This window comes from Callithrix jacchus, chromosome 5, assembly GCF_049354715.1.
Source record: "Callithrix jacchus isolate 240 chromosome 5, calJac240_pri, whole genome shotgun sequence".
Taxonomy (NCBI): Eukaryota; Metazoa; Chordata; class Mammalia; order Primates; family Cebidae; genus Callithrix; species Callithrix jacchus.
The window spans coordinates 75,103,805-75,131,641 of NC_133506.1; the positions used below are offsets into that span (position 1 = coordinate 75,103,805).

Sequence of the window (27,837 nt, forward strand, 5' to 3'; positions counted from 1 at the left end):
CTAAGGCAAAATTAATATAGAAAGTTTATTTGGGCCAAGGTTGAAGCCAGCTGCCCAGGACACACAAGTTTCCTTGGGCCTTTCAGTTTTTAAAGAAAAGAGGGAACAAGGAGTGGGCTGATACAAAACTGTGTGACAGGAATTCTCAATAACATTGATTAGTGATTGGATACACATTCCTGAACTACAGGGTATGAGTTATACTGTCTAGTGTATGGCATTTTTTGGCTACTTGGCATCAGTTAATCTAGAGTGCACTTAACAGGTGGCTTTAAGAGGCCTAGTTCAAGGAGGGAGTGAAACTGTTGTTTCATTCCAATGCCTCTCTGGGCCTGATAATTTAAAGGGGTTTGCATTCCTTACATAAAAAGTTTTTCTTTCTCAAAAGCTTAAGGAGATGCTGTCAAACTACTTAATACTGATTAAGAAATAATAAGACTGCCGGGCGCGGTGGCTCAAGCCTGTAATCCCAGCACTTTGGGAGGCCGAGGCAGGTGGATCATGAGGTCAACAGATCAAGACCACCCTTGGTCAACATGGTGAAACCCCGTCTCTACTAAAAATGCAAAAAAATTAGCTGGGCACGGTGGCGCGTGCCCGTAATCCCAGCTACTTGGGAGGCTGAGACAGGAGAATTGCCTGAACCCAGGAGGCAGAGGTTGCGGTGAGCCGAGATCGCGCCATTGCACTCCAGCCTGGGTCACAAGAGCGAAACTCCATCTCAAAAAAAAAAAAAAAGAAAAAAGAAATAATAAGACCATGTTGTGTCTAGTTGCCTTTTCTTTTTGTCATACTACGTATATACAGCTACTTAACATAAAAAAACTAAAGTTTGTAAAGTTGACTAAAAAGTTATTTTTTAAATAAAAGGCATACACATTTATTTAACATGAGCATGGGGAGAATCACAGAGTGATTGCCCCTAAATAGTTATCTTATGCAGAAAACTTAATTAGCTCGGCTGTGGACTGTTTAAGAAGGCCCCAGTCACATGCACTTGGAGTACTGTATTTGGTGGATCTTTCAAGGCACCATGGAACATATCATATTTTCTCAAATCTAAGACACATTGTTTCACTTTTTCATATTTTTCAGGTCATAATGTAACTTTATAATAGATACGAACATGAAAAGCTGTTACTAAATACCACAATTAGTGGTATCTAAAAAAATTTTTTTTTTTAATTTTTAAAATCTTTTTTTACAAAAGATGGGGTTTCACCATGATGGCCAGGCTGGTCTTGAACTCCTGACCTCAGGTGATCCACCCACCTCGGCCTCCCAAAGTGCTAGGATTACAGGCGTGAGCCACAGCACCCGGCCTCTAAAAAATTTTAAACTATTATGAGGCTGAGAGATGTGGGGGTAGGTACGTATGGGGGGATAGGAGGGAACTTTCTTGGGTGATGGTACTGCTGTCTACATCTGGATAGGGGTTCATGTTATACACTGACTCAGTAAATGAATGCTTAAAGTTCATGCATTTAACTCTACGTAAATTTTGCTTCAAAAGAAAAATATGAAAATATTGGGCTTCAGTTAACACTATATGCTGATGTACTTGGGGGAAAGTGTACTGATGTCTATCTACAATTGAATTTGAAGCACCCAATGAAGGGATTAAGAGCCCACTAAAGTAGTATGAAAATCACTTTAAACTGAAAACATCTCAGTAGCCACATAAGGAAACATCATCTAAACTTTAGCAGAGACCCTAGTATATACATGTAGCTGCCACTGACCCCAAAGTAGTATGAAAATCACTTTAAACTGAAAACATCTCAGTAGCCACATAAGGAAACATCATCTAAACTTTAGCAGAGACCCTAGTATATACATGTAGCTGCCACTGACCCCTCCCAGAGAGGTTCCTAGATTGGGAAAAGAGTGACCTTTAGCAATGAGAAGCGAGAACCCAGCTGTTCATTAGCATCAAATAGATCAAGAGAACCTTCCATACTTTCCCACTAGAGCCTTAAACTACACCGGGCCCTTCTGTCAAGAAGAGGATATAAGCCTTTTATTTCTATAATTCCACAAGATACTCATCACTGAGTACACTTGTGTAAATAAGTCTTATCTTTTCTCTGTTAATCCGTCTGTTGTCAGTTAATTTGCAGGCCCCCAAACTCTGAACCCAAGTTGCAAGAGGAAAAGTTTTCCTCCCAACATACACAGTATAAGGAGGACTGACGGATGATGAATAGATGAAGATAGGATAAAGCAAGTACAGTAAAATATCAACAGTAGAATCTAGGTGGTATACACATGGGTGTTCACTGCAAAATTCTTTCAACTGAAAATATTCTTAATAAAATGGAAAAAGCAATTTAAAAAATAATGGAAGAAAACAAAAATATGGTACGTGATGGCTGCCACTTGGTACCCAAAAAGAGATAAACCTGGGTGCTAGAAAACTTACCTCATAAATCCAAGTCTATTAATTGGGGACTAAGTACAAACAAAAATGGTGTTGATCATCTAATTATAAGTGCTAGTGTCTGCAACAATGACTTTGGGTAACAAAATTAGTACTCACGAACCTTTGTTCTGTCAAACAGCAAGTCATTCCCTCCCTAAGTGCTTCCTGTTTTCAGTCCCTCCCAAAAGTCTTCATCAAACCACTCAACCTAAAAGAAGGTATAAGTCTCCGCCTAGATTTGGTTGTATTTCAACACACCCATGGTGGATCGACTGAAGTAATGGCCCCAATTGTTTCATGCCTCACTGTATGATGTTTCCCACCTGACTCTTACTTGGGAATGGGACAGCAGAATGTGATACAAGCAGAAACCTGAACAATGCTTACACAATGGAGCTTGCCCTCTTGCTGCTGTTGAACCCTGCCACCATGTTAAAAGCCAGGGCTAGACTGCGGGAGAAAGAGATGCTAGGTGGAGAAGAAACCAAGGCACCCCCACCAACAGTCAGCCAACCATCTGACAGTTGTCTGCAGACGCAGGAGTAAGCTTCTAATGAGAAAGCTGAGCCTGGCCCAGATTGGCAGAACCACTCAGCTGAGCCCAGTCCAACTGCTGGGAAACCTCTAGAACCATGCTGATTTGAGCCACTAAGTTTCAGGGTGATTTGTTGTTCAGGAAAAGCTAATTTATATAAATCCTCAAGGCTAAACAATGTTAGCAGAAAATTCATATAGCAAAGCAGACTAATTCTCACCTCCTCAAACCTCCTATCCTGCCACTCCTCCCCTTTCTTAATAAATACCAAGTCTTCTACTTCACAGAAAAGAGAAATCATTAGATTAAAATTTTCTCAATTCATAGCTCCCCACCCCTACTTACTGGCATTGGTACTCATCTGCCTCCCTGGCCTCCTCACTGGAGGAGAGTTGCACCCCCATCAGGACCTCACTGTGCCCAGACACTCAACCCCTGTGCTCTGCATCTCATCGCCCTCCTTGTTTTCTCAATTCTCCTTCCTGCCCCCATCCCAGCCACTCCCAAAATGTTATCTTCCTCTCGTCAGGATTTAATCTTGCCCACACTAAAAACACTACCAATAACAAAAAAACTCCTATTGATTTCTTATCACCACTCAACTACTCTTCACCTTCTCAAACTATTTGAAAGTAGTAGGTTTATACTTGGGTTTTTTAACATTGTATTTTATTTTTAACATTTTCACCTCCCCTTCATACCTCAACTGCCACCTGGCTTCTACCTCCTCATTATCCCCAGAACACTCCAGCATCCTCCATTCTCTATTGCTGGGTCTAATGTGCACGGTGCTGCTCATCTCTCCCAGTCAATCTGAAGTGCTGACCCCGCCTTCTGTCCCTAAATGCCTCTCTCCCCTTGATTGCTGTGTTACTACACCTTCTTGCCTCCTCGTATGATGGATCATTTTAGCCTTCTTTGTGCCTCTTCCTCCTCTGCCTGACCCTAGTGTAGGTTTTCCTCAGGATTCCACACTCTGCTTTCTCTCAACACTTTCTTCTAAGGCAATCTCATTCATCGGCATGGCTTCCATCACCTTCCATGCCACTGGCTCTTCAGATCTACATTTCTAGCACAGATCTCATTCTCTCTCCTGAGCTCCAAACCCACATAACCAAGAGCCCCATGACAGCTCCACCTCAAATGCAACGTGTCCTAAACCAAACTCATTATCTTCCACTCCAAACCTGTTCTTCCTCCCATGTTTCCATGTCAGGAGACTTCATCAACACCTTCTCTCTTAGCTCCTTTTTCTTATGCATGTAAATCACCAAGTCCTGGTAAGTCTTCCTCCTAAACTGAACACCATTTAAATGCAACCACTTCTCCCTAGGTTCAAAACCACTTCTATACCTGAAGTCCTCACCATGTCTTGCCTAGATAACTGAATAGCTTCCTAACCGGTCCTCTTGTTTCAACTCTTCCTCCACTCCGTTTTTCACATTGCCACCAAAGTAATCTTTCTAATTGTGTCCTGTTGTGGATATTGTCTTATTCTGCTGTGAATGTTCAACACTTAGCACACAGTACACTAGGCACATGATAATTAATAAATGCTTATTGAGTACAAAGAATAAATTACCGAAATGTCCAGGAGGCCTACACTTGCACATATAAACTAAAGATCTAAGTTTCACAGATTAATATTATAAAATGTGTGAAAAGCCCAGACTGACAACTGAACATTAACACAAAATTTAAGCAACTTATATAATCTTAGTCTTAAAATAGCTGCAAGGTTTACATCAAACTCTTAAAAACTACTGCTTTACTTCTCCCCTCCCCCCCCAGACAAAAATAATTGTTCTACTTTCCAAGAAAATCAAAAGCAAATCTGAACATTCAACATTTACTTACGTGCAAAGAATTGACTGGTCCTCACGATCTATAAAACAGAACAAAACAAACAAAAAAAAGAAAGTGACCATTTGCCTGGTTTTAAAATATTTGATATAATAAAGTCGCAGTAATAGCCTATAAAATATTAGTAACTACTCCTCTCAAGCCAAGTTAATGCCTTTCCAACCCCATTATAGAGTCCTAAATCTAATCAAGCTCACTCATTATCTCCTATTATTATGCCAGAGTCTCTGGGGGTAAATAACAATAACTCAGGCTTATTCCACACAACGTTTCCCTGGATGACTTTATATGTCTAATTAACCTTAATTCTCAAACCCTTCCACATATTAAATTCAACCGGGAAGTTTTATAAAAATGTATTTCCTGGCATTCCACCTCACTCAATCGCTCAACTCTGGGAGGTGGGGATTAAAAACGATTCTTTAAATAAGCTCCCCAGGTGATTCTGACACCTGGCCAGATTTGGAAACCACTGCCTTTCAGAATGGCTTTGAGAATACTCACAACCAGAGAGGAATCATTGCTAATTTGATCTTAAAGGAGGAAAAAAAAGTATTAAACACTGAGTGGAAAGAAAGTTGAAGGAGGATAAATATCTATAAACATTGTCTCAATCAACATGTTTTATATACCAAATATAACAAAAGAATCTAACATGATTTTAAAGTGAATAATGATTTAAGGATCCAACTAAAATTTTCAAATAAAAAGGTGAAAATCCAACCCATATCTAGCCCATGGACAAAATTACCAGTATAGGATGCAGAATTTCTGATCACTTATGAGTATTATTATCCTTATTTCACAGATGAGAAAATGTTCCTCAGGGAAGTTAGGTAATCCTTCCAAGTCACACAGCTAGGAAGGGGCAAGGATGCTGGGATGAGGACCCAGGCCTGTCTGCCTCTAGCACCTGTGTGTGTTCTCAACAATATGAAAAAAGTTTGTCATTGCCTAGAAAGGAATTGAGCTCACAGGGCCTGGCCCAAGTAGCTTTTTGCTGCTTGCTATGCTGTACTCGCTTTTCCTCTGGTCGATGCCTCAGGTGCCCAGTGAGGATTTCTCAGTAGTTAGGCATAAATAACTTCCATGAAAGAGAAATAAGTGTTCTGTTTACTATGCCATACTGTTTTTACATAATATTATTAAACAAATCCATATATTCTATGTACAAACAGAGATTTACAAAGAACATAGTACTGTCCTGCCCCTAAAGTTGAATTTCTTTTTTTTTTTTCCCAGATTCTCACTCTGTTGCCCAGGCTGGAGTGCAGTGGCGCGATCTCAGCTCACTGCAATCTCCACCTCCTGGGCTCAAGCAATCCTCCCACCTCAGCCTCCTGAGTAGCTGGGACCACAGGCAGGTGCCACCATGCCCAGCTAATTTTCATATCTTTGTAGAGACAGCGTTTTGCCATGTTGCCCAGGCTGGTCTTGAAATCCTAGGCTCAAGTGATCCACCTGCTTCAGCCTCCCACAATCTTGGGATTATAGGCATGAGTCATGGCACCTGGCCCTAATTTCATTCTAATACCTCATAACCCTGTGTTATTTTTCCTTCTGGCTCAGGCAACATTCATTATTACATAGTCAATGTCAGCCTCCTTTATTCATTTACTTACAGAGGTCACACTATATCCTTTCTTCCAACGTACTCTTCCTAGACCCACAAACACTGGGATATCTCCTGTGTGTCCTTTTGGACTCAGTCCTGCTTTACCTCTTCCAGGAATAGCTTCTTCCTTAGGTTTCTCAATGTTGCCTTCTTTTAAGAATATTTTAGAATCTGACAAACAATACTGCAGTTGACTGCTCACTAGAATGCATTGCTTGAGATCTGAGACTCTTATTTCTTTAGTCTCAGCATTAACAGCCTTGGTGAGCCATAGCTATCTTTAATAAACGTCTGCTGAGAGAAACCCAGTGCTAGGTGTCGTATGGGCACTGGCAAGATAATGGTACCTTGAATCTTTTCTAGTTCTAGCTCTGCCACAAACTATGTATCTATAAATGAGGCATTTATTCCTTGCTGGCTGGTTCTTCACTTTCCATAATTTTACCTTTCCTTATTCCCTCAGTATGACTCTTCAGACCCCCAAATTTTCCTGGTCTTAGCAATTTCTACAATAGTTCACCATACCAAGTTGTTTATGGCTTTTAGAAACTAGCTTACACATTAAAGGAATCAAAGCACACAAAAATTAACCCAAATTGAATGGGCTCCTAATTCATTCAGAATGGTGTTCTTCCTGCATCTGTACATGCTATTATCGTGTTTGAAAATTTGAGACCTACACTTCTGCCTGCTGCATAATTCATTCCTCCACTCTTCTTGCTATCCCCACTCCTCACCAAACAACAACAACAAAAACAACTCTTTTCTAGCCAGACCCATCTATTTTTGTTATCTGTCTGTCTGATCTTGTACTAACTTTGGGTCTTGGTACAAGGGGGATGGGCTTGCCAACCTCCCAGATTCTCTCTAAGTCTATGATCAACTCCCCACCTCTGCTTCCCTGAATCCTCTCCACCCTTCAAGGACCAACTGCAGCACCACAACAGTTTCTAATGACCTTTATACTCTAAAGCCCTATACATGTAACGAAACAGAGCCTTATGGTGATATTCAAGGGGACAATGACCATTTTACTCTAAAACCCTATACATGTCACCAAACAGAGCCTTACGGTGATATTCAAGGGGGAAAAACTCACTTTTGAAAAGGCAATTAGCCTTCTAAACAGTAGGGCCTCATTTGATAGCTCAGTATTTTCCAAAGCACATTCCAAAAATCACATAAGGAAGTATGCAATAAATCCATATTGAATTAAATCATTTTCTGAAAAAATGAGGAAGTTTTCAAATCAATGACCTGGGCTCTTACCTAAAAAAATTATAAAAGAGCAAATTAAATCCAATGTAAGGAGAAGAAAGGAAATGATAAAGAATAGAAAACAATGAAGTGGAAAACAGAAAAAAGAAAAAAAAAAATCAATGAAACCAAATGTTCCTTCTTTGAGAAGATCAATGATATTGACAGACCTCTAGCCGAAGTCAGAAAAAGAAGAGGACACAAATTTCCAATATTTGGAATTTTAAAACAGCAATATCATTAAGAACCCACAGATATTAAAAAGATAGTAAGAAAATGTTAGGAATCACTTTATGACAAAATATTTGGCAGCTAAGATGAAAGGGATAAATTCTTTAAAAGACACAATCACTAAAACCCACTCAAGAAGAAACGGTAACCTGCGCAGCCTTTTATCTATTAAAGAAATTGAAACTGTAATTAAAAATCTTCCCACAAAGAAACCACAGCTATATTAGAAAATTCTACAAAACAGGTAGGGAATAAACAAGACCAATTCTATATTAACTCTTCAGAAAACTGAAGAGGAAGAATCCATTCTAAGAGACAAACCTCATCCTGATAATGACAGGAAAAAAGACATTACAATAAAAGAAAATGTTTATCTCTCATAAACAAATGCACAAAAATTCTTAACAAAATGTTAGCAAATCAAATCCAGCAATATATAAAAAAAGATGATGCACAGAATGAATAAATGATGTTTGTCCTGGGAGTGCAAGGCTAGTTCAACATCCCAAAGGTAAATAATCTAATTCATCACATCAACAGACTTAAAGAAGAAACATCCTCTGACCATCTGAATAGATTAAGAAAGCATTTGACAAAACTTAATATCCACTAATGATTTTTAAAAATTCAGCAACTTAGGAATATAAGGGAACTTCAACCTGATAAAGGGCAGTTACAAAAAACTCTACAGTTAATATCATCTTTAACAGTGAAAAACTGAATGTTAACCCTCTAAGGTCAGGAACAAGGGAAGGATGTTTGTTCTCATCACTCCTATTCAACACTGCAAAGTAAGAAAACAAAATCAAAAGAGAGTTGAAAAGGAGGAAATAGCAATGTCTCTATTCGCAGAGGACATGACTGTCTAGACAGAAAATCTCAAACGATCTACAATATACAAAAATAAAAACAAAAACAACCCTTTCAGAATAAGTGGGTTTAGCAAGGTTGCAAAGAAGTCAATATATATTTAAAACATCCTATTTCTATATATTAATAATGAACAATTGGAAATTGAAATTTTAAAAGTTCCATTAAAACTAAAAAACATTAAATGTTTAGTTACACCAGTATCCGATATACTTGGTTATAAATCTAACAAAGTATATGCAACATTTCCGTATGCTGAAAACTATAAAACACTAATCAAAGAAGTCAAAGAAGACCTATAGAGAGAGACAAACTGTATTCATAGATTAGAAGACACAATACAGCTGTTAATTCATCCTCAATTGATCTACAGATTCAGTGCAATCCAATCAAATTTTAGCAGGATTTTTTTGGGCAGAAATTGAAAAACTGGTTTCTAAAATTTATACCTATGAAAAGGCAAAGGAACCAAAGAATTTTTTAAAAGAACAGTGCTGGGAGACTCACACTACCTGATTTCAAGTTTACTATAAAGCTACTATAATCAAGCCAGTGTGATACTGGCAAAAGGAAAGACATAGATCAAAGGAACAGAAAGTCCTGTAATAGACTTTTGTTGATTTTCAACAAAGGTACAAAGGAAATTCAATGGAAAAATAGTTGTTTCAACAAACAGTGCTAGAATAACTGAATACCCATATGCAAAAAGATGAATCTCAACCCATACCTTGCACCATATACAAAAATTAACACAAAATAGGTCAAAGACTAGGAGGAAAAAAAATTGCAAATCACTTATCCAATAATATTCTAGACTTATTATCTAGAAAAGACAAAGAACTCTCAAAATTCAAAAATTAGAAAACTATCAAATTTTTTTAAATGATAGTAAGATTTGGACATTTCACCAAAGATACACAGATGCAAAATAAGCACATCAAAAGGTGCATTAGGAAAATACAACTTAAAACTACAGTGAGATACTACTACTCATCTATTAGAAAGACTACAATTTAATAAAGACGGACAATACCAAATGCTAACAAGGATGGGGAACATCTGGAACTCATCCACTGCTGGTAGGAATGCAAAATGGCACGGCCACTTTGGAAAACAGTTTGGTAATTTTTGATAAAGCTAAACACACATCTACCATACGACCCAGGGATCCTACTCCTAGGTATTGATCCAAATGAAATGAAAACTTAACACTCACACAAAGCCTGCATACAAATGTATACAGTTGGTCCCTGTTATCTGTGGGGGATTGGTTCCAGGAAAACCCCCAACCCACAGCAGATAAAAAATAAAATGGCAGAGTATCTGCATATAATCTACACACACCCTCACATATATTAATACTTCAAATCCTGTCTAGATTACTTATAATAATACAATGAAAATGCTATGTAAATAGTTGCTACAGTATATTGTTTAGGGAATTATGAAAAACAAAAGTCTGTCTGTACATCTTCAGGACAGGTGCAATCATCCATTATTTTCCCCAATCCATAGTTGGTTGAATCTGCAGATGTGGAACCGACAAATACAGAGGGCCAAGTGTACAGTGTCTCTTAATTGCCGAAAACTGAAAACAATCTAAATGTTCTTTACATGGTAAGTGAATAAATAAACCATGGAATATGCATATAATAGAATCTTACTCAGCACTAAAAAAGAGTGAACTACTGGTGAATGAATCTCAAATGCATTATGCTAATAAAAGAAACCACACTCAAAAGGTTGAAGTGTGGATGACTATATAACATTCTCAAAATGGCAACACTAGTGTTTATTCCTAGCATTTATTTATTTTTGGCGATGGTAAAGGATAATGGGTGATTCATAAGAAAGCTAATGATTTTTGTACATTTTTAAACTACTGTCCGATGAAATCACCATTTCATGCTTCCTAATCCCTTCACTCTGTGTGCCCTCACCCTCTTGTTTTCTTCATACTACTTGATATTGTCTTCATTTGTACGCCGTCTCTCCAGTAAGAACAGTTCTTTAACAGTGTCATTGCAAGGGTTTTACCATATCTTACAGCTTCACAGGGTAGGTGAGGAGTGATAGTTCCTACTGCCTGTATCTCTACATCAGAAGACTCAATGTATAGATCCAAGACAATTATAAATCATTATTAAATGTTCCTTTTCCTGGTATAAAATAACGCTCTTTGTCCCTGTTTTTGCTTTGAGGTCTACTTTAGACTGAAGTGACTTTAGACTATGCTTGCCTTTTGCATGCATTTGGCTGAGGTATCTGCTCAGTCTTGTACTTTTATTATTTTGCTACTTTCAGATGTCCTTCTTGTAAATGGCATATGATTGTAATAGGCTCTCTTTTATTTATAGGGATACTAAAAGTACTTATGTTTATTGTTACAAGTGCTATATTTGGTGTTGCATATTTTCTGATCTTTTTTTTTCTTTTGAGACAAGAGTCTCTCTCCATCTCCCAAGCTGGAGAGCAGTGGCGCAATCTTGGCTCACTGAAATCTCTGCCTCCCAGGTTCAAATGATTCTTCTGCCTCACCCTCCTGAGCAGCTGGGATTACAGGCATGCGCCACCATGCCCAGCTAATTCTTTTGTATTTTGAGTTGAGACAGGGTTTCATCATGTTGGCCAGGCTGGTCTCCACTCCTGATCTCAGGTGATCCAACCAGCTTGGCCTCCCAAAGTGCTGGGATTACAGGCATGAGCCACCGTGCCCAGCCGAAGAAGAGTTTTTATACTCATCTCAACCTTCCCCATATCTTCCTGATAGAATTTAAATCAACATTTGCATTTTAACATTCAACATTTAAATTATTATTCTATGGTTATGTTTCCTTTCTTACATAATTTGTTTTCCTTGGGGTTCGTAATTTTCCCATTTTGGGGACTACATCACCTACATTAATTAGACTGAACTACCAGTCCTTTTTCAGTAGACATAAATCCATCAAATAATTTGATGAAAAATGAGAAATTATGACCCTGTAATCCCAGCTACTCAGGAGGCTGAGGCAGGAGAACTGCCCGAACCCAGGAGGCAGAGGTTGCAGTGAGCCGAGATCGCGCCATTCACTCCAGCCTGGGTAACAAGAGCAAAACTCTGTCTCAAAAAACAAAACAAAACAAAACTCTTCTTCCATAATCGGAAGTCTAAAGATAAAGAAAGACAAGAAAGAAGGAAAAAAGAAAAGAAAGGAAAGAAAGGAAGAAGAAAAGAAAAATATCATAGCCTTGTTACTTATTAGTAATTATATATATACTTATATACTTATTTATATATGTACATATATAAGAAGAAATTCCTAAAGAGGGAATCCAGAATAGGTAGGGGTGGGACAGGTTTCTTCAGTTTTATGTCTTACTCTACGGTGTATTCGTGTTTTTAAAAACTATCTTCATATATTGCTTTAATAAAAAATAAAACATAATTTAAGTATTAAAACTTCTTTGACAAATTCTGATCTTGATGCTATATAGATTACTCTGCATTGGTTTTTTGTTTGTTTGTTTTTGTTTTTTTGAGATGGAGTCACAAATTACTGCCTGGACTGGAGTGCAGCAGCACAACGTCGGCTCACTGCAACCTCCGCCTCCCAGGTTCAAGGGATTCTCCTTGCCTCAGCCTCCCAAGTAGCTAGGAGTATAAGCACCTGCCACCATGCCCAGCTAATTTTTTTTGTATTTTTTTTTCTTTCTTCAATTTTTTAAATTGTATTTTAGGTTTTGGGGTACATGTGAAGAACATGCAAGATTGTTGCAGAGGTACACACATGGCAGTGTGATGTGCTGCCTTCCTCCCCACCACCTATATCTGGCATTTCTCCCCATGCTCTCTCTCCCCAACTCCCCATCCCCCACTGTCCCTCCCCTATTTCCCCCTACAGACCCCACTGTGTGATGCTCCCCTCCCTGTGTCCATGTGTTCTCATAGTTCAACACCCACCTATGAGTGAGAACATGCAATGTTTCATTTTCTGTTCTTGCATCAGTTTGCTGAGAATGATGGTTTCCAGGTTCATCCATGTCCCTACAAAGGACACTAACTCATCGTTTTTGATGGCTGCATAGTATTCCATGGTGTATATGTGCCACATTTTCCCTGTCCAGTCTATCATTGATGGGCATTTGGGTTCGTTCCAGGTCTTTGCCATTGTAAACAGTGCTGCAATGAACATTCATGTGCATGTGTCCTTATAGTAGAACGATTTATAATTCTTTGGCTATATATCCAGTAATTGCTGGGTCAAATGTAATTTCTATGTCTAGGTCCTTGAGAAATCCCCACACTGTCTTTCACAATGGTTGAACTAATTTACACTCCCACCAACAGTGTAAAAGTGTTCCTATTTCTCCACATCCTCTCCAGCATCTGTTGTCTCCAGATTTTTTAATGATCGCCATTCTAACTGGCGTGAGGTGGTATCTCAATGTAGTTTTGATTTGCATTTCTCTAATGACCAGTGATGATGAGCATTTTTTCATATGTTTGTTGGCCTCATGTATGTCTTCTTTTGTAAAGCATCTGTTCATGTTCTTTGTCCACTTTTGAATGGGCTTGTTTGTTTTTTTCTTGTAAATCTGTTTTAGTTCTTTGTAGATTCTGGATATCAGCCCTTTGTCAGATGGGTAGATTGCAAAAATTTTTTCCCATTCTGTTGGTGGCCGATTCACTCTAATGACTGTTTCTTTTGCTGTGCAGAAGCTGTGGAGTTTGATTAGGTCCCATTTGTCTATTTTGGCTTTTGTTGCCAATGCTTTTGGTGTTTTGGTCATGAAGTCCTTGCCTATACCTATGTCCTGAATGGGTTTTGCCTAGGTTTTCTTCTAGGGTTTTTATGGTGTTAGGTCTTATGTTATAAGTTTTTAATTCATCTGGAGTTAATTTTAGTGTAAGGTATCAGGAAGGGGTCCAGTTTCTGCTTTCTTCACATGGCTATTTTTGTATTTTTAGTAGAGACAGTCTATGTTGGCCAGACTGGTCTTGAACTCCTGACCTTGTGATCTGCCTGCTTTGGCCTCTCAAAGTGCTGGGATTACAGGTGTGAGCCACCATGCCCGGTCTGACTCCAGGAACTGAGATTTGTATTGGTGGCCTGCTATATAGTATTGACACCATGTTTGTAAATGTACTTTCTGCCTGCATACATATATTTTTCAATATATGTATTGAAAACAACTTAGCTTGCTAAGTTGTGTTAAATCACATTATTTAATATTCTTTTTTTCCCTACTTAATATGTCAAATTCTGAGATAACCATGTTAAAACTCCCTCTATAACTGTGGTTCATATTCTCCTTACATTTGCAATAGCAACTGTTTTAAATATTTGATGCAATGTCAGTGATGTATATGTAAGTATTATCTGTCTCTCCTAGATGACATTACACTGCTTTTATCTTAAACTTCCAATCTCTCCTCCCTCCTCCTCACTCTCTGCTGAAATCCTGATTCATTTTCACAAGCACCTACCAGCAACCATATCTGCCTACCCACCTGCAACACTGGTCTGAAAAATCTGGCTATAAAAGGAAGGTGGAAAGAACTAACTTTCTTATTAAAGTAACAGGCAAAACTTTAACTAATGGGAAAAATTTAATGCTAATGTTAGGAGCCTATAAAAAGAAAAACAGAAGATATAGTCGCAACTCAGAATAATCAACACTATGAGATTCCTGAGAAGGTTAAGAGGATATGAACAGCATCAGAGGTGAAGGACTTGGTAAGACCAGCCTTTGACAGGAGTAGACACAGGAGAGAATGATCTGTTCAGCAAGCTGGGTCGGTTCCTCTCCTGTGCCTCTGTGGAATGGGAAGCAAGCCATCAGTCAGGGAGTAGAGGGGCCAGGAGGGACCCAGAGATCTCAAGCCTACAGCAGTTTGAAATAGTCATTATGGAGAGTGGGAGGAACAAGGCAGGATTAGCAAGAGTTGAGTGTAGACTCAGGGTTCATGGTCATGAAATTACAGTGGTATTCATCTGTTCCATTGTGTGAACATAACTCCAGAAGCATCAGCAACCCAAGTAAGAGCATTAAAAGAGACAAATATCTTGATTCATCCAGCATGAGAGTTTTACCAAACAAGTATAACCAAAGAACAATGGGACAAGGGAGGGTTTAGAAAATGGAGAGAAGATTTGTGAAAGAAAGGGCCATGAAATCTAAACTACACAAGGAAGAAAGTGAAGGGGATGTTGTTTACATACAGGGGGAAAATAGAACAACTGATGGGCTGGGGAGCCACATGAGGCAAAGAACACATTTAGGAGACTTCTTGATTGGACTACCACCAATATGGAAGGCTACTGGAATAGAACTTCAGAAACATTATCTGAAAAATCAGTAATTCTAAAAGATGGCAAAGTCTAGAGCATCACCACAGATGTTGGTGGTATAAGTGAGAGACGGAGGAAATTAAGCATCTTATGACCAAGGGACTTGACTGTTTATTAAAAACTGTAAAATAACAGGGTAACGGCAAGGCTTGAGACAGAGAGGAAGCAAAGTGCCGGGGGCCGTCATGGAGTGAGGAGAGGAACCAGAAGAAAGCTGCTGAAAGTAATGAGTGGTGAGGGAGGTGTGGCTTTTCCAAGGCAGTAAAGGAGTAACGGTATAGCAGACACAGACACAGTGTTAGTAAGGACACTAACTCTGTCTCCCAGTGCATATGATTTGAGTGACAGAGCACTCTTCACTAAGGGGGCTTATACCTCATATACAGGGGGAAGCCAAGTCTCAGTTAAAGTTTGAAGGCAAAGAAAATATTCACTGAAGATACTAAACATATAGAAAGTTTGCACATCAGAGAGTGGGCATTACCTAAGGCAATAATGAAAAGGGAATACTGCAGAAATGAAAACATGACTGGAAACAGTGAATTTCATTCCAGGATTCCATGAAGATGGTAGAATCTCAGTTCTTCAATTTTCATGGTGGCCTTAAAAAGATGGCCCCTGCAGTTATTGTTACAGCAAGCAAAACTTTCCTTTCCATCTATCCAGGTCAATGGGGGTTGGTAGCAGTCTTGGCTGCCTGCTGCTGAATGGAAGCTAGCCAGGGTGGAACTGGGCTGGTAAGGTGTCAGGAGCAAAGGAAGACAAGCCCCAAGGTGGTGAGCATCACTGTGGGCAATCCTAGGTGACCTCAGATGATTACGTGCAGGGTAGAGGCCTCAGTGTTACAGAATTCAGTTCCTAACACCCAGTACTGCAAATGAGAAATCCAATGCTACTGACTCCCTTTCCATAGAGAGCATGTCATGTTGCCCTATCACCAAGGTATGCAAGACGAGGCATGTCTCCTCCTTTCACTATTTCCACCCAGCACTTTTATCTGAACACCTGAGTGTTTCCTTAGTTCAGATGAGCTTTTCCCAAAATACCACTTTTTTCACAGAACCTGAGAGTCTACACACACATTCCATGTTTCCTACTCCTTCTCTCATAAGCACCATCTGATTCTAGTCTCCATTCTAGTGTTCAAACCTACTGCTTTAGTTTCCACTTGTGTCTAATCTACCATTCCATGCCTTTACAGTACGTGATTTTTTGCAATCCAGTTTACATCTAAGAACTCTGCTTTCATTAATTCATTCAACATTTATTGAGCAACTACTATGTGCCAGGCACACAACTACATTTTGATACAGTATCCCCTAAAATCCAATTTTAAAAAATTAAGCTAGCTTCTTGCTTTTTTACATAAAAAGCAAAAACTTTTCAATATTTTTATTAATACACTTAAAGATATGGACTATATGACCAAAAAGTTTGGGCATGATATAAAACTAAGAAGGATGATAAATATATTTGATGAAAGAAACAGAATCTTAAAAGTTCTTGGCAGCTTGAATGGGGAACCGAATCTAAAATGATAGATCAATGGGGCCACAGGCTTTGAATTCTCCACATGGTCCTCTGTCAAGCTATTGATCCTCTTCATAGGTCCAAGGACACTCAGCTATCCATTTCTGTTTGTAACTGAAGACCTAGACTGATCAGCACTGGTAGCTGGTGTGAGCTTTATTAGCAGTGCTGCAGATGCTAATGTCTGACCAGCCTTGCAGAAGCCCCCTCAATTATGTCGTGTAGTAGATCAGCAGGTAGCCCCTACTTACAGAATCAAATACAAAGGGAAATTGTTTAGAGTGAGTTTTTTGTTTTTATTTTCTGTATCAAACTTTAAAATGTTTATGTAATCAAAACTATCAACTAATTTCTTTTAACTTTCATATGGAAATTTATTATTGTGGATAAGTTTATTACTGTGTCACACTGCCTGGTTTTGAATCCTAGCTTGTATTTTTCACCATATATACTTTCTTGGTCAAGTTATTTAACTTTCTTGTGCCTTAGTAAAATAGGGATAGTAATTCTATTTACTTTACAAGCTTGTCATGCACTAAATAATAAACACAAAACCTTTACCCAGTGCCTGGCACACAGTAATTTTCAATAAATGTTTATTCTAGCACTAGAAATTATATTAATAATAATATAATACTCTGGCCAGGAGCAGTGGCTCACACCTGTAATCTCAGCACTTTGGGAGGCTGAGGCGGGTGGATCATGAGGTCAGGAGTTCGAGACCAGCCTGGCCAACATTGTGAAACCCGTCTCTTACTAGAAATACAAAAAAATTAGCCAAGCGTGGTAGGGGGCACCTGTAATCCCAGATACCTGGGAAGCTGAGGCAGGAGAACTGCTTGAACCTGGGAGGTGGACGCTTCAGTGAGCTGAGATAACGCCATTGCACTCCAGCCCAGGTGACAGTGCAAGACTTCATCTCAAAAAATAATAATATAATATGCTGATAAGCCACATCTGCCTCATATCATCCTCATTCTGTTTACTAAAGAGGAGTTTTGGCCAACAAAGCCACAGAGCCAATAATTCTTCCTCATACTGTATCCATATAGCTGGTCTGGGAACCCACTAATGGAACAACTATCCCTGTTAACTATTATGTTAGATTCACGTCCTCATTCAGCCTGTCAAGAGATTTTAAAATCCTGTTTCTTTGAAACCATCCTGGCTAACACGGTAAAACCACGTCTCTACTAAAAATACAAAAAGTTAGCTGGTGTGGTGGCATGTGCCTGTAGTCCCAGCTACTCAGTGGGCTGAAGCAGGAGAATCGCTTGAACCAGGGAGGCAGAGGTTTCAGAGTGGAGATCATACCACTGTGCTCCAGCCTGGGCGACAAAGTGAGACTTTGTCTCAAAAAGAGAAAACCCCAAACCAGTCCTGTTTCTTTTCATCAAATGCATTGTTATCCCTCCCAGTTTCATGCCATTGACAAATTTTATGGGTATGCATCCCATATCTTCAAGTATGCTGGTAAAAATGTTCGAAGGGGGCACACACCCTTTGGTACACATCCTGACAGAACTAGCCAACCTCAGTCATTAATCAATATATTCACATAGTTTTCAGACTGTTCTCTTAACATATTTTAAGTTCAAGAACTGATTTAAAGGTTTCCTTTTAAAAATTAGAATGATACATGTGAGCCTATTCCTAGCTTTCTGGAAATTCCCCTTCTATAGAACACTTCAAAGACCAGAGGGTCAACAATCTCAATTGTGAGATGTATCTATTTAAATGAGTAACTATATGGAATTAATCAGAGAAGGAGGGCACTTTCTTCAATTTCTTCTCCCACATATGGGACAGTTTGCTCATTAATAGAAATGCTCTTCTGCATCCTTCTTAACAGAGACATTTTTAACGGAGACAGAACCAAGAACAAACAGAGTGGATGAGTCGTCACTGTCCATATCTAACAGCAATTTTTCATAGTCCTAGCCATTTCCTAGTATTCCCTAAGAATACTAAGAAAAACTGTATTGAACTCCAAAAAAAAAGATGATTAAATTTAATCTTTCTTTAAAAACCTAAGCTCATTTTTTAATTATAAAACTGTCCTTACCAACTTATGTATAACACTATTCTAGTCTTGAAGTACTACCTGTTTGCCCCCAAATACCTGGTATATAATAAGTATTCAAACAAAACTAGAAGTAGGACCTGGGTATCATGCTTTATTAATTCCTTCACACTGTCCTTCAGACCTAATCAAGGCTTGCCATGACCTGAAAGTTGATGAAAAGTGGATGTAGCACAGCCTGTTTTCTGAAGACTGTGGAACTATTTTATAAGAACCTTATGCTTTTTATTAAAACTTACAGAATTTATTAACAAAAAATAAAAGGAGAGAGAGAGTTATTACAGAAGATTGGGTTTTCACATAGCACCAGGAACTCCCATGTTTAAATGAAGTCTTGTAGAGCAATAATATTAATTACATTCAAAACCACTACATTCTGGCTTTTTAAAAATGTCCCTCCATAAATCATCGTGTCTAAAGCCAGGGTTCAAATGAATGACTCCTCAAATATATATTTCATTCTGATCCAAAAGAACACAGTCAAAATCAACCAACTTAACACATGCTTTTTAACTTTTATTGCTACCTTTTCTATGCTTTTAAATCACAAATGATACTTTATAATCTTTCTTTCCTCAGTGAAGCATCCACCTTTCCTATTATTCTTCCTATTCGTTTTAAAACTTAATATAATGAGCTTTGGTTAGACTTGTTTATGGTGGGATCAAACATATATGAAAACTAGATGCTTTTTAACATACAAATTTATAAAGTTTTGCTTTAGAGCAACAAACATACTTACCCATAATTATAGAAAATGGCCAGATTGTCTGTTTTAATCTTAAGAACTCACAATTTTCTACAGTAAACATTACTTTTTAATTAATTTTTTAAACAGAAAATTAAAACCTTTTGTAGAATACATTGAGACATTAAAAAACACTAAATTAAAAAAAACCACTAAATTACATTGAAGAAATTCTGAGTATTTAGTATTCAAATATTTCCAATTACCTTGAAGCATGCATCTGTAAGCAGATTCAGATATCGCATAGATGTGTGGAGGCATCTCATGACGCTTCTTCCCTCTGTACATTTCAATAATATTCTCTGAGTAAATTGGAAGATTCTTGTAAGGGTTTATAACTACACAGAAGAGTCCAGAATAAGTCTAGAATAAAAATAAAATGTAGTGTTAAAAAAACGCTGCATTTATCAGTCAGGGTCCAATCAAGAGACAGAAACCACATAGTCATTTAAGCAGGAGATCTTGACCTTTTGGATAATTAATCTATGCCCAAAATTAAACTTAGCCCACAATGGGCAATTTATTACCATGAACCACAAGTAGTTCTCCCACAGACAGCTTATTAAGTGGCACTCTGCGGGACTCAATTTCCTCATCCATAAGGTAGAAATAATGTGAGCTTCATGACTTCATGGGGCTATGATAAGGTACAATCAATATGTTATTTACTTTTTTACATCCATTCTCTCATGAGTATACAAGGTATACAAAGCTTGTTAATGGAATTTCAGACTCCACTTGGCAACTAATTTTTAAGAAAATAGCATTTGTCCAGTTTGGGTGCTGTATCAAAGAAAAATATCCACAATTATCTAAAAAGGCTATTAAAATACTCTTCTTTTTCTTCCAACTAAATATCTGTATAGCTGAATTTTCTTCAATTACTTTAACTAAAATAATATATGATTAAAAAAACCAGAATGCAAAAACAGATATGAGATTCCAGCTATCTTTTCTTAATAATAAAGAGATTTTCAAAAACATAAGCGTTTTCATCCATCTAATTTTTTTTGTTTTGGAAAACAGAAATTTTTTTCTTAAAAATATATTTATTTGTGTTAACTTGTCATGATTTACAACTATTCTTTTTAAATGAATAAAGACTTTAAAATTATTTTAATTACTAATAAAGTAAATGTCAACAAACATAAGCCAAATAAATAAAAGTTCTTTGAGATCTTCAGTACATAAAAGCTGCTGGGCTAGAAGATACAAACTTTTCCTGATTAATACCATGATCATTACTCAGAATTGACCGTATGAATGCTTATGACCTGCGGGTTTTTAAAATATAGACAGAATGATTTCTGAGAATATTCTACAAAATAGATTCTGGGCACTACGGAAAAACAAGAGCAGTGAGAACTGCTGACAGATACTCTAACCCTCTGAGGGACTGAAGGCATCTGGAAGGGCACTCAGTTGCATTATGAAACAGACCTTTTATTTAAGGTGATTTGGGTAGACCAAAATCTAAAAGCAAGAGAATTGGTAGTGTTCGACTGCATAGCCAGCTTCCCCAGGGAACACTAAGGGGGATTCTAACAGCAATGTTCATAAGCGCTGAAACCCCCAGCAGTCACCACCAGAAAGCCCTCCAGAGACTACCCTATTTACTAATGCTAAACCAAGAGAAGGAGAGTCTGCCAAAAAATTTCAAGTGTTCAGAACTGTCTCTCTGACTGCCCTCCTTGTATTTTCCTGAACTCACAATTGCAGGCTCAGATGTGGAATGCACTTCCTACTTAGGTTAGCAGTTTAGAAGGGACAAAGGGCCTCTACCCTAAATTCACTGATTTGGGCTGCTTGCTAAAGCCTTACTCCTGTGCTGACCAGGTGGATATCTGTCCATTCTTTGCCTGAGACCACATTAATTACTTACTGACCCCTCAAGTCTTCTGACTCTTGGCCTTCTTGTATGCAAAACACACACCTCAGCGAACCCTGGCTAGCCCTTGGGCTTTCCAGACCATCATCACCTTGCACTTTCTCCCAATCAAGTCTCTGGTCTAACTAGTCCTGTATTTCTTTGCTGCCCATAGGACAAAAAGGCAATGAGGAACAATAAAAAGAAAGCCTTTATTAAGGGTGAGAAAAACAAAGGAGAGGCAACCTCAGTACTTTTTTACTGAGTTTAATTCACATAAAGTTAACAAATCACAGCCATACATTGATGAAATTTTTGTATACCCAACCTCATTTTTTCATTCAAAAATTAGTTCAGTCTATCATGAAGCTAAAGATTCTATTTTTCAATTTAATAAGAGTCAAACAATTAGAGACTAGAAAAGAAAAAAGCTACAAGATATCAAAAATGCACAAATTCAGTTCTGTGTCCCATAGCATGTATGGCATAGTAGCAGATCATAATTGACATGTTTAATCAGAAGTAATTCCAACATGTGTGTCTACCATGTGTTAGGCATTTTCCTGAGGACTAGAATAAACAGATTAATAAGTCTCACAAATAACAAGTTAGTCATCAAAAATATAAAAGGTTAAAAAATAATGCTGGGCATGGTGGCTCACGTCTATAATTCCAGCACTTTGGGAGGCTGAGGCAGGCGGATCACCTGAGGTTGGGATTTTGAGACCAGCCTGACCAACATGGAGAAACCCCGTCTCTACCAAAAAAATACAAAATTAGTCGAGCATGGTGGTGCCTGCCTGTAATCCCAGCTTGGGAGGCTGAGGTATGAGAATTGCTTGAACCCAGAAGGCAGAAGTTGCAGTGAGCCGAGATCGCGTCATTGCACTCCAGTCTGGGCAACAAGAGTGAAGAAACTCAGTCTCAAAAAAAAAAAAAGGTTAAATAATTATCAGTATCCCATGCTTGCCAAAATGGAGTAGTAATCAATGCTTGAGAAGGAAAATTATTAAAGTGCTTAAAGAGCTAACTTCTAACTACCTAAAAAAATTAGCTCAAATATTGAGCTCTCCTATAAACTGATCACTGAATTGATAGTGTACCACTTTTATCTTCCACCAGGCACATGGTAGGAAGGCAGTATGTTGTTAAAATAATTATTCTGAAGATCTTAAAGTTCAAAGTAACTTTACTAAGTATTTGAATACGCACACAAGGTATTAAGCTTCTTTAAGAAACATACACTCTGGGTATGAAGACAAACAGACGCATGCTAAACAAACAAGTTACAATGCAAAGCACCAAAAAGAAAAAGAGAAAGATGAACAGGTATTATAAATAACAGAGAAAGCTCTGGGGCAGAACACACAACAAACCCCAGGCACTGAAAGTCATGACCGTCTTGTCAGAGACTGTAGAACAAAGTACAAAATTCAGTCCCAAATGGTCTTTGATGTTCTTTTTAAAGACTAAGAGGTCAAAAGGAGAGATAAAGGAATTCCTATTAAAGTAGTAGAAGCACAAAACTCTTACAGTGACAGGATATAGGCAGCGTGAGAAGACCAGCGTGGCAAAAATGGTATGTACCATGGAATGTGAGTGATAAGGGCCTAGAAAGACAAACTGAACAATTCACATTTTGTCCTTTATGGGTGATGAGGTATTAAAGGTTCAGGAGAGAAAAGTGTTTGGATGAAATAAGCATTATGGACAAAGTATAAATCTGGCAGCCATATGGAAAACACACAGAAGGGGCAAAAGGTGAGAAGCAGGAAGACAAGTGGAGACTGCTCAACGGTCCTGGCACAACAGGGCCTAGATGAGAGAAAAGGCAACACAAAAGGGAGAAGGGACGAGCCGTGGAGAAGGCTGGAGACTTCACAGTGCTCAGAAACTATCGACACAGAAAAGTCATTAAAGACCTAAGTCAAAGAGGACTCCAAGGTCTCCAGGCCTTAGAGACACATTATTCATGGAAGGAAAAATAACTGATTTGTGGGAAAAGATAATAAATATGTTTAATGTATTGACATTGTGGTATGGTGGGTGAGCCAAGTAGGATGCCTCGTAAACAGCTGGAAATATCGGATTGCCAGAACCTTGGGAAAATCTTGAAGAGCTGCAAAGGCTCAAAAGGTAAGTTTGCATAGTAACACTACTGTATGCTTTTCCTAAGGGAGACGTACAAAAATATTTGCAGTTGGAAAAATTTACAAAATTTCAAGCACACGATGCTGCTTTATGCCTCCAGGCTTCCACCTATGCTGACCACTCTGCCTAGAATGCCCATCTTCCTCTGTCTATTATTGGGAAATTTTACTCAGCCTGGAAGTGACAGGCTTCTGTTTAAGAAAGCAGGGCTATGTATATGCATTGTTTCATAGGTTCAAAGGATTAGAGAAACAGGAAGTGGTGGCTAGTGCAAATGTCAACGCAATGGAGCAGAGATACAATAGTCTCCTACCAGGAACAGGGATTGAACTGGGAATATCATGTAACCCTACATCCCTACTGTAGCTCTCAGAAGAAATCAGACCAGCATCCAAAAGGGAGGGAGGAAAGAATAATTCACCCATACCACCTGGAAACGCTGCACCTGGATAAAATTCACATGTAAATTTTGAAATAAAACCTACATAATAAGGAAAAATATCATCATTCAGAGGATTCAATAAGAAATTACCTGTGGAAATTATCTATAAAATAACTAAAAGAAAAATTTAGGAGATAGATGTATATCTACAACAGAATATGGTATAACATAGAGTCTACATATTAGAACAGAAATGCATAAGAAAAATAATAGGTGATGAGGGCAAGAAAAGACTGTAAGCAATCATCTGAAAAAGTAAAATTAAAATCCACAGTAGAGAAAATGAAGAGCAGAATGGCTGCCTCAGGAAATCAAGTGATAAGAGCAAACATTTATTCTAGGAGAGAATTTCTTAAAGAAAAATAGAACAATGGTAAAATAATAAAAGGACATTACAAAGGCAAAATTAATAAGCAATAATAATACATAGAGGGCAGAGGAAGGATAACTAACATTAGTTGCTATTTCTCCTTTGGGAGAAAATAGCAAAAAAACTCTGTAAAGAAAAAAAAACAACTTGAGAAAACTTTGTATGAAGAATATACACTGAATTAAAAGGAATTCACTAAGCTAATAAACACAGAAGGAATAATGGCATAGACTCACTAGTTTGCAGCTCCCAGTGCCACAATAGATCTGGACAATGTCCATCACTATTAAAATCCTTAGGTGACTGGCAGATGAGGCCACTCCTAACGCACAGACCAGGCTGGGAAAACCTAAAATGACTCGCTACTGATCAATCTCAACATCACAAAGTGAGAAACAATGTGGCATTAAGTGTCTCCTGAATCTGAATCCTTTTAAGCCTCTGGATTCAATTTACAGGTTTTTCTGGTTCCAGTTTATAGGGAGCACCAGAGGAATGCAATCAACAAAATACAGAATTTCCCATTTTGTGAATTTTGTTGATTGCATTCCTATGGTGTAGAATAAAAAAAAGGAGGTGGTAGCTCATTGTAAGCCCAGCACTTTGGGAAGCCACAGTGGGAAAATACTTGAGTTCAGGTGTTTAAGACTAGCCTGGGCAATATAGTGAGACCCCCACCCCCATCTCCAAAAGAAAAAACAAAGAGGGAAAGAGAAAGAGATTAAAAGTGATATAATACTGCTATTCTTTGTGTCCCCATAAAAACATGTGCTGGAAATTTAATCCTCAGTGCACAGTATTGGGAGGTGAGGTCTAGTGAGAGGCTTAGACAGTTAGGGCTCCACCTTCATCAGTGGATTAATGCCAATTCTAAAAGGGTTTGAGGCTATAAATTCTATCTCTTGCTCTCTCTTGAGCAAGCTCTTCTTGACCTTCTGCCTTCTCTTGTGGAATGATACGGCAAGAAGGCCCTCACCAGACGCAGCCCCTTGACCTTGGACTTCTCAGCCTCTAGAAACATAAGCCAAATAAACTTCTATTGTTTATAAATGATACAGTCTATAGTATTTAGTTATAGCAGCACAACACAGATTAAGCAACCCATCACAATATGTCAACCATGTTTGGATCCTGAATTGAACAAACCAAATATTTATCAGATTATTTATGAGAAAATAAGAAAAGTGACTGAATATTTGATGATATGAAATTGTTATTTCTTTCTTAGACAACAGTTATGAATCTCAACCTGTTGCTGAAAAGATGCTAAACAGAGCTTTCAGCAGCACAAAAGTCTAAGAGAACAAAAATTAGAGCATTCCAGCCGACCCAAGAGGAGGTTGGTGGTAGGGGTGGTAAATACCCTAAGCTTTCAGGTGGGACCCCGATGGCTACACCCTAAAAGTTAAGACTATATGAGAAACAGATCAGCCCTCACGTACCATGAAGCCCAGCTGAAAAAGATGTCAACTCCGCATGGACTACATGTCCTAGTTCCCCTAAGCCTGGTCTGCCCCCAAAAAACTGTAGAATAAGCTTAATGCCATCCAGAGTCTCAAACTATTTTCACAATTCCTTGTATACAATCACTGGGCATATGAGGCAACAAGTTGTGGCTGAAATCCAAGATAACATCTGGATCATCTGTGTGTCTATTTTTATTGACTTGCATTTTTGCCCTGGGTGATAATATATTCAAGTAATTAAAGACATGACTAAGAATTCTGACAGAGAACTGGAAACTATTAAAGGAAAACCCAAATGAAAATTCTCAAACTGAAAAAAACACCCCAGTAACTACAATTAAGAATTCATGTATTAAACAGCAAGCTAGATATAGTTGAAGAAAGAATTAGTTACATGACATTTTTATCAGCAGCAAACAGCCAAAATGAACCATGGGGGAAAAACAATGATGAAAATGTAGAGGAATGTGAGAGCCAGATGGGACATGGTGAAACGATATGGCATGTGAAGTATGTGAGTCCAAGAAGGAGAAAAAAGAGGATGAGGCAGAAGCAGTAGCTTAAGAGATAATGGCTAAGAAAGAATTTCCCCAAACCAACAAAAGCCATCAAGCCACAGAGTCAAAACCACTACAGTCTCCAAGCTGAATGCCGCAGTCCCCCTTATCTGTGGTTTCACTTTCTGCAGTTTGTTGCCCACGATTGACTGTGGTCCAAAGATATTTGGTGAAAAACTCCAAAAATAAACAGTTCATACATTTTAAATTGCACACTATTCTGAGTAGTGTGATGACATCTGGCACAATTCCACTCTGTTGTGCGTAAGACGTGAATTTTCCCTTCGTCCAGCGTTGTCATGCTGTACACCTAACTAGTCACTTGGTAGCCCTCCCAGATCTCAGATCAACTGTGTTCAAGACATCCTTATTTCACTTAATAATAGCCCCAAGCATGAGAGTAGTGATGCTGGCAATTCTGATATGCCAAAGAGAAAAGTGCTTCCTTTAAGTGACATGGTAAGTTTTCAATTTACTAAGGAAAAAAATCATATGCTGAGGCTGCTAGGATCTATCGTAAGAATGAATCTTCTATCTGTGAATTTGTGAACTAGGAAAAAGAAATTAATCAAATCATCACAAGAAGAGTACAATAAGATATTCTGAAAGAGGGAGAGAAACCACGCTTACATAACTTATTAAGTATATTGTTTTAATTGTTCTATTTTATGAATAGTTATTGTTGTTAATCTCCTACCATACCTAAATTATAAATTAAATTTTATCTTAGATATGTATGTGTAGGAAACAACATCATATATATAGAGTTCAGTACCATCTATGGTTTCAGGCATCCACTGGGGAACTTAGAATGTATCCCTTGAAGACAAAGAGGATCCACTATATACAAAAGAAAACTCTATCTAAGTCCATCATAGTAAAAGTATTGAAATCCAAAGACAGAGAAAACTTTAGAAACAGCCAGTGGCCCGGGTGGGGAAAGGAATACAGATTACCTTCAAGGGAGCAACAATAAAACTACAAGCTGAATTCTCCACAGAAAAAGACAAAAGGCAGAACCTGACGCAATGGCATTTTCACAATGCTAAAAGAAAACAACCTCGGGCCCTGAATTCCAAATCCAGCAAAAACCAAAAAAGCTTCAAAGTAAAGGACAAATAGATACTTCAGATCAAAGAGGCCCTATCTAAAAGAAAGATGGAAGCTAAAAGATGTGAAAAAAAGTAACAGATAAAACAAAATGAATACTGAATTATTCATTTAGTATTAAAATGCAATATGTATCTTGTGGGTTTTAAAATATACAGAGAATTAAACAACAAAAGCACATAAATTGGGAGGAAGAGGAAATAAAGTTGTTCAGGTGTTCTCAGGTCCTATCATGATCTACAAAAGAATAAGAGCTCTAAAGTCTAACAGGTCAAGGATCCACGTTAGAATAGGTAACCACTAAAAGAATAGCTAACAATAGCAAAAATGTATAACTAACAAGAGGTGAAAAGACAGAATAATAAAAATTAGCCAATGGAAAAAG

At 38.1% G+C, this 27,837-nt stretch overlaps 1 protein-coding gene across 33 annotated transcripts in view; it reads right to left on the minus strand.

The window, feature by feature from the left end:
* The window catches only part of MYH10 (myosin heavy chain 10), a 153,136-nt gene that overhangs the window by 106,311 nt on the left and 18,988 nt on the right, over positions 1-27,837 (minus strand). For all 33 annotated transcript variants that reach the window (XM_035300005.3, XM_035300001.3, XM_078372999.1 and 30 more), the window contains 2 exons: positions 19,696-19,852; positions 4,815-4,842 (listed from right to left, as the gene is read on the minus strand). In XM_035300005.3, the coding sequence (XP_035155896.1) occupies positions 4,815-4,842; positions 19,696-19,852 (185 nt within the window). The remainder of the gene's footprint in view (positions 1-4,814; positions 4,843-19,695; positions 19,853-27,837) is intronic.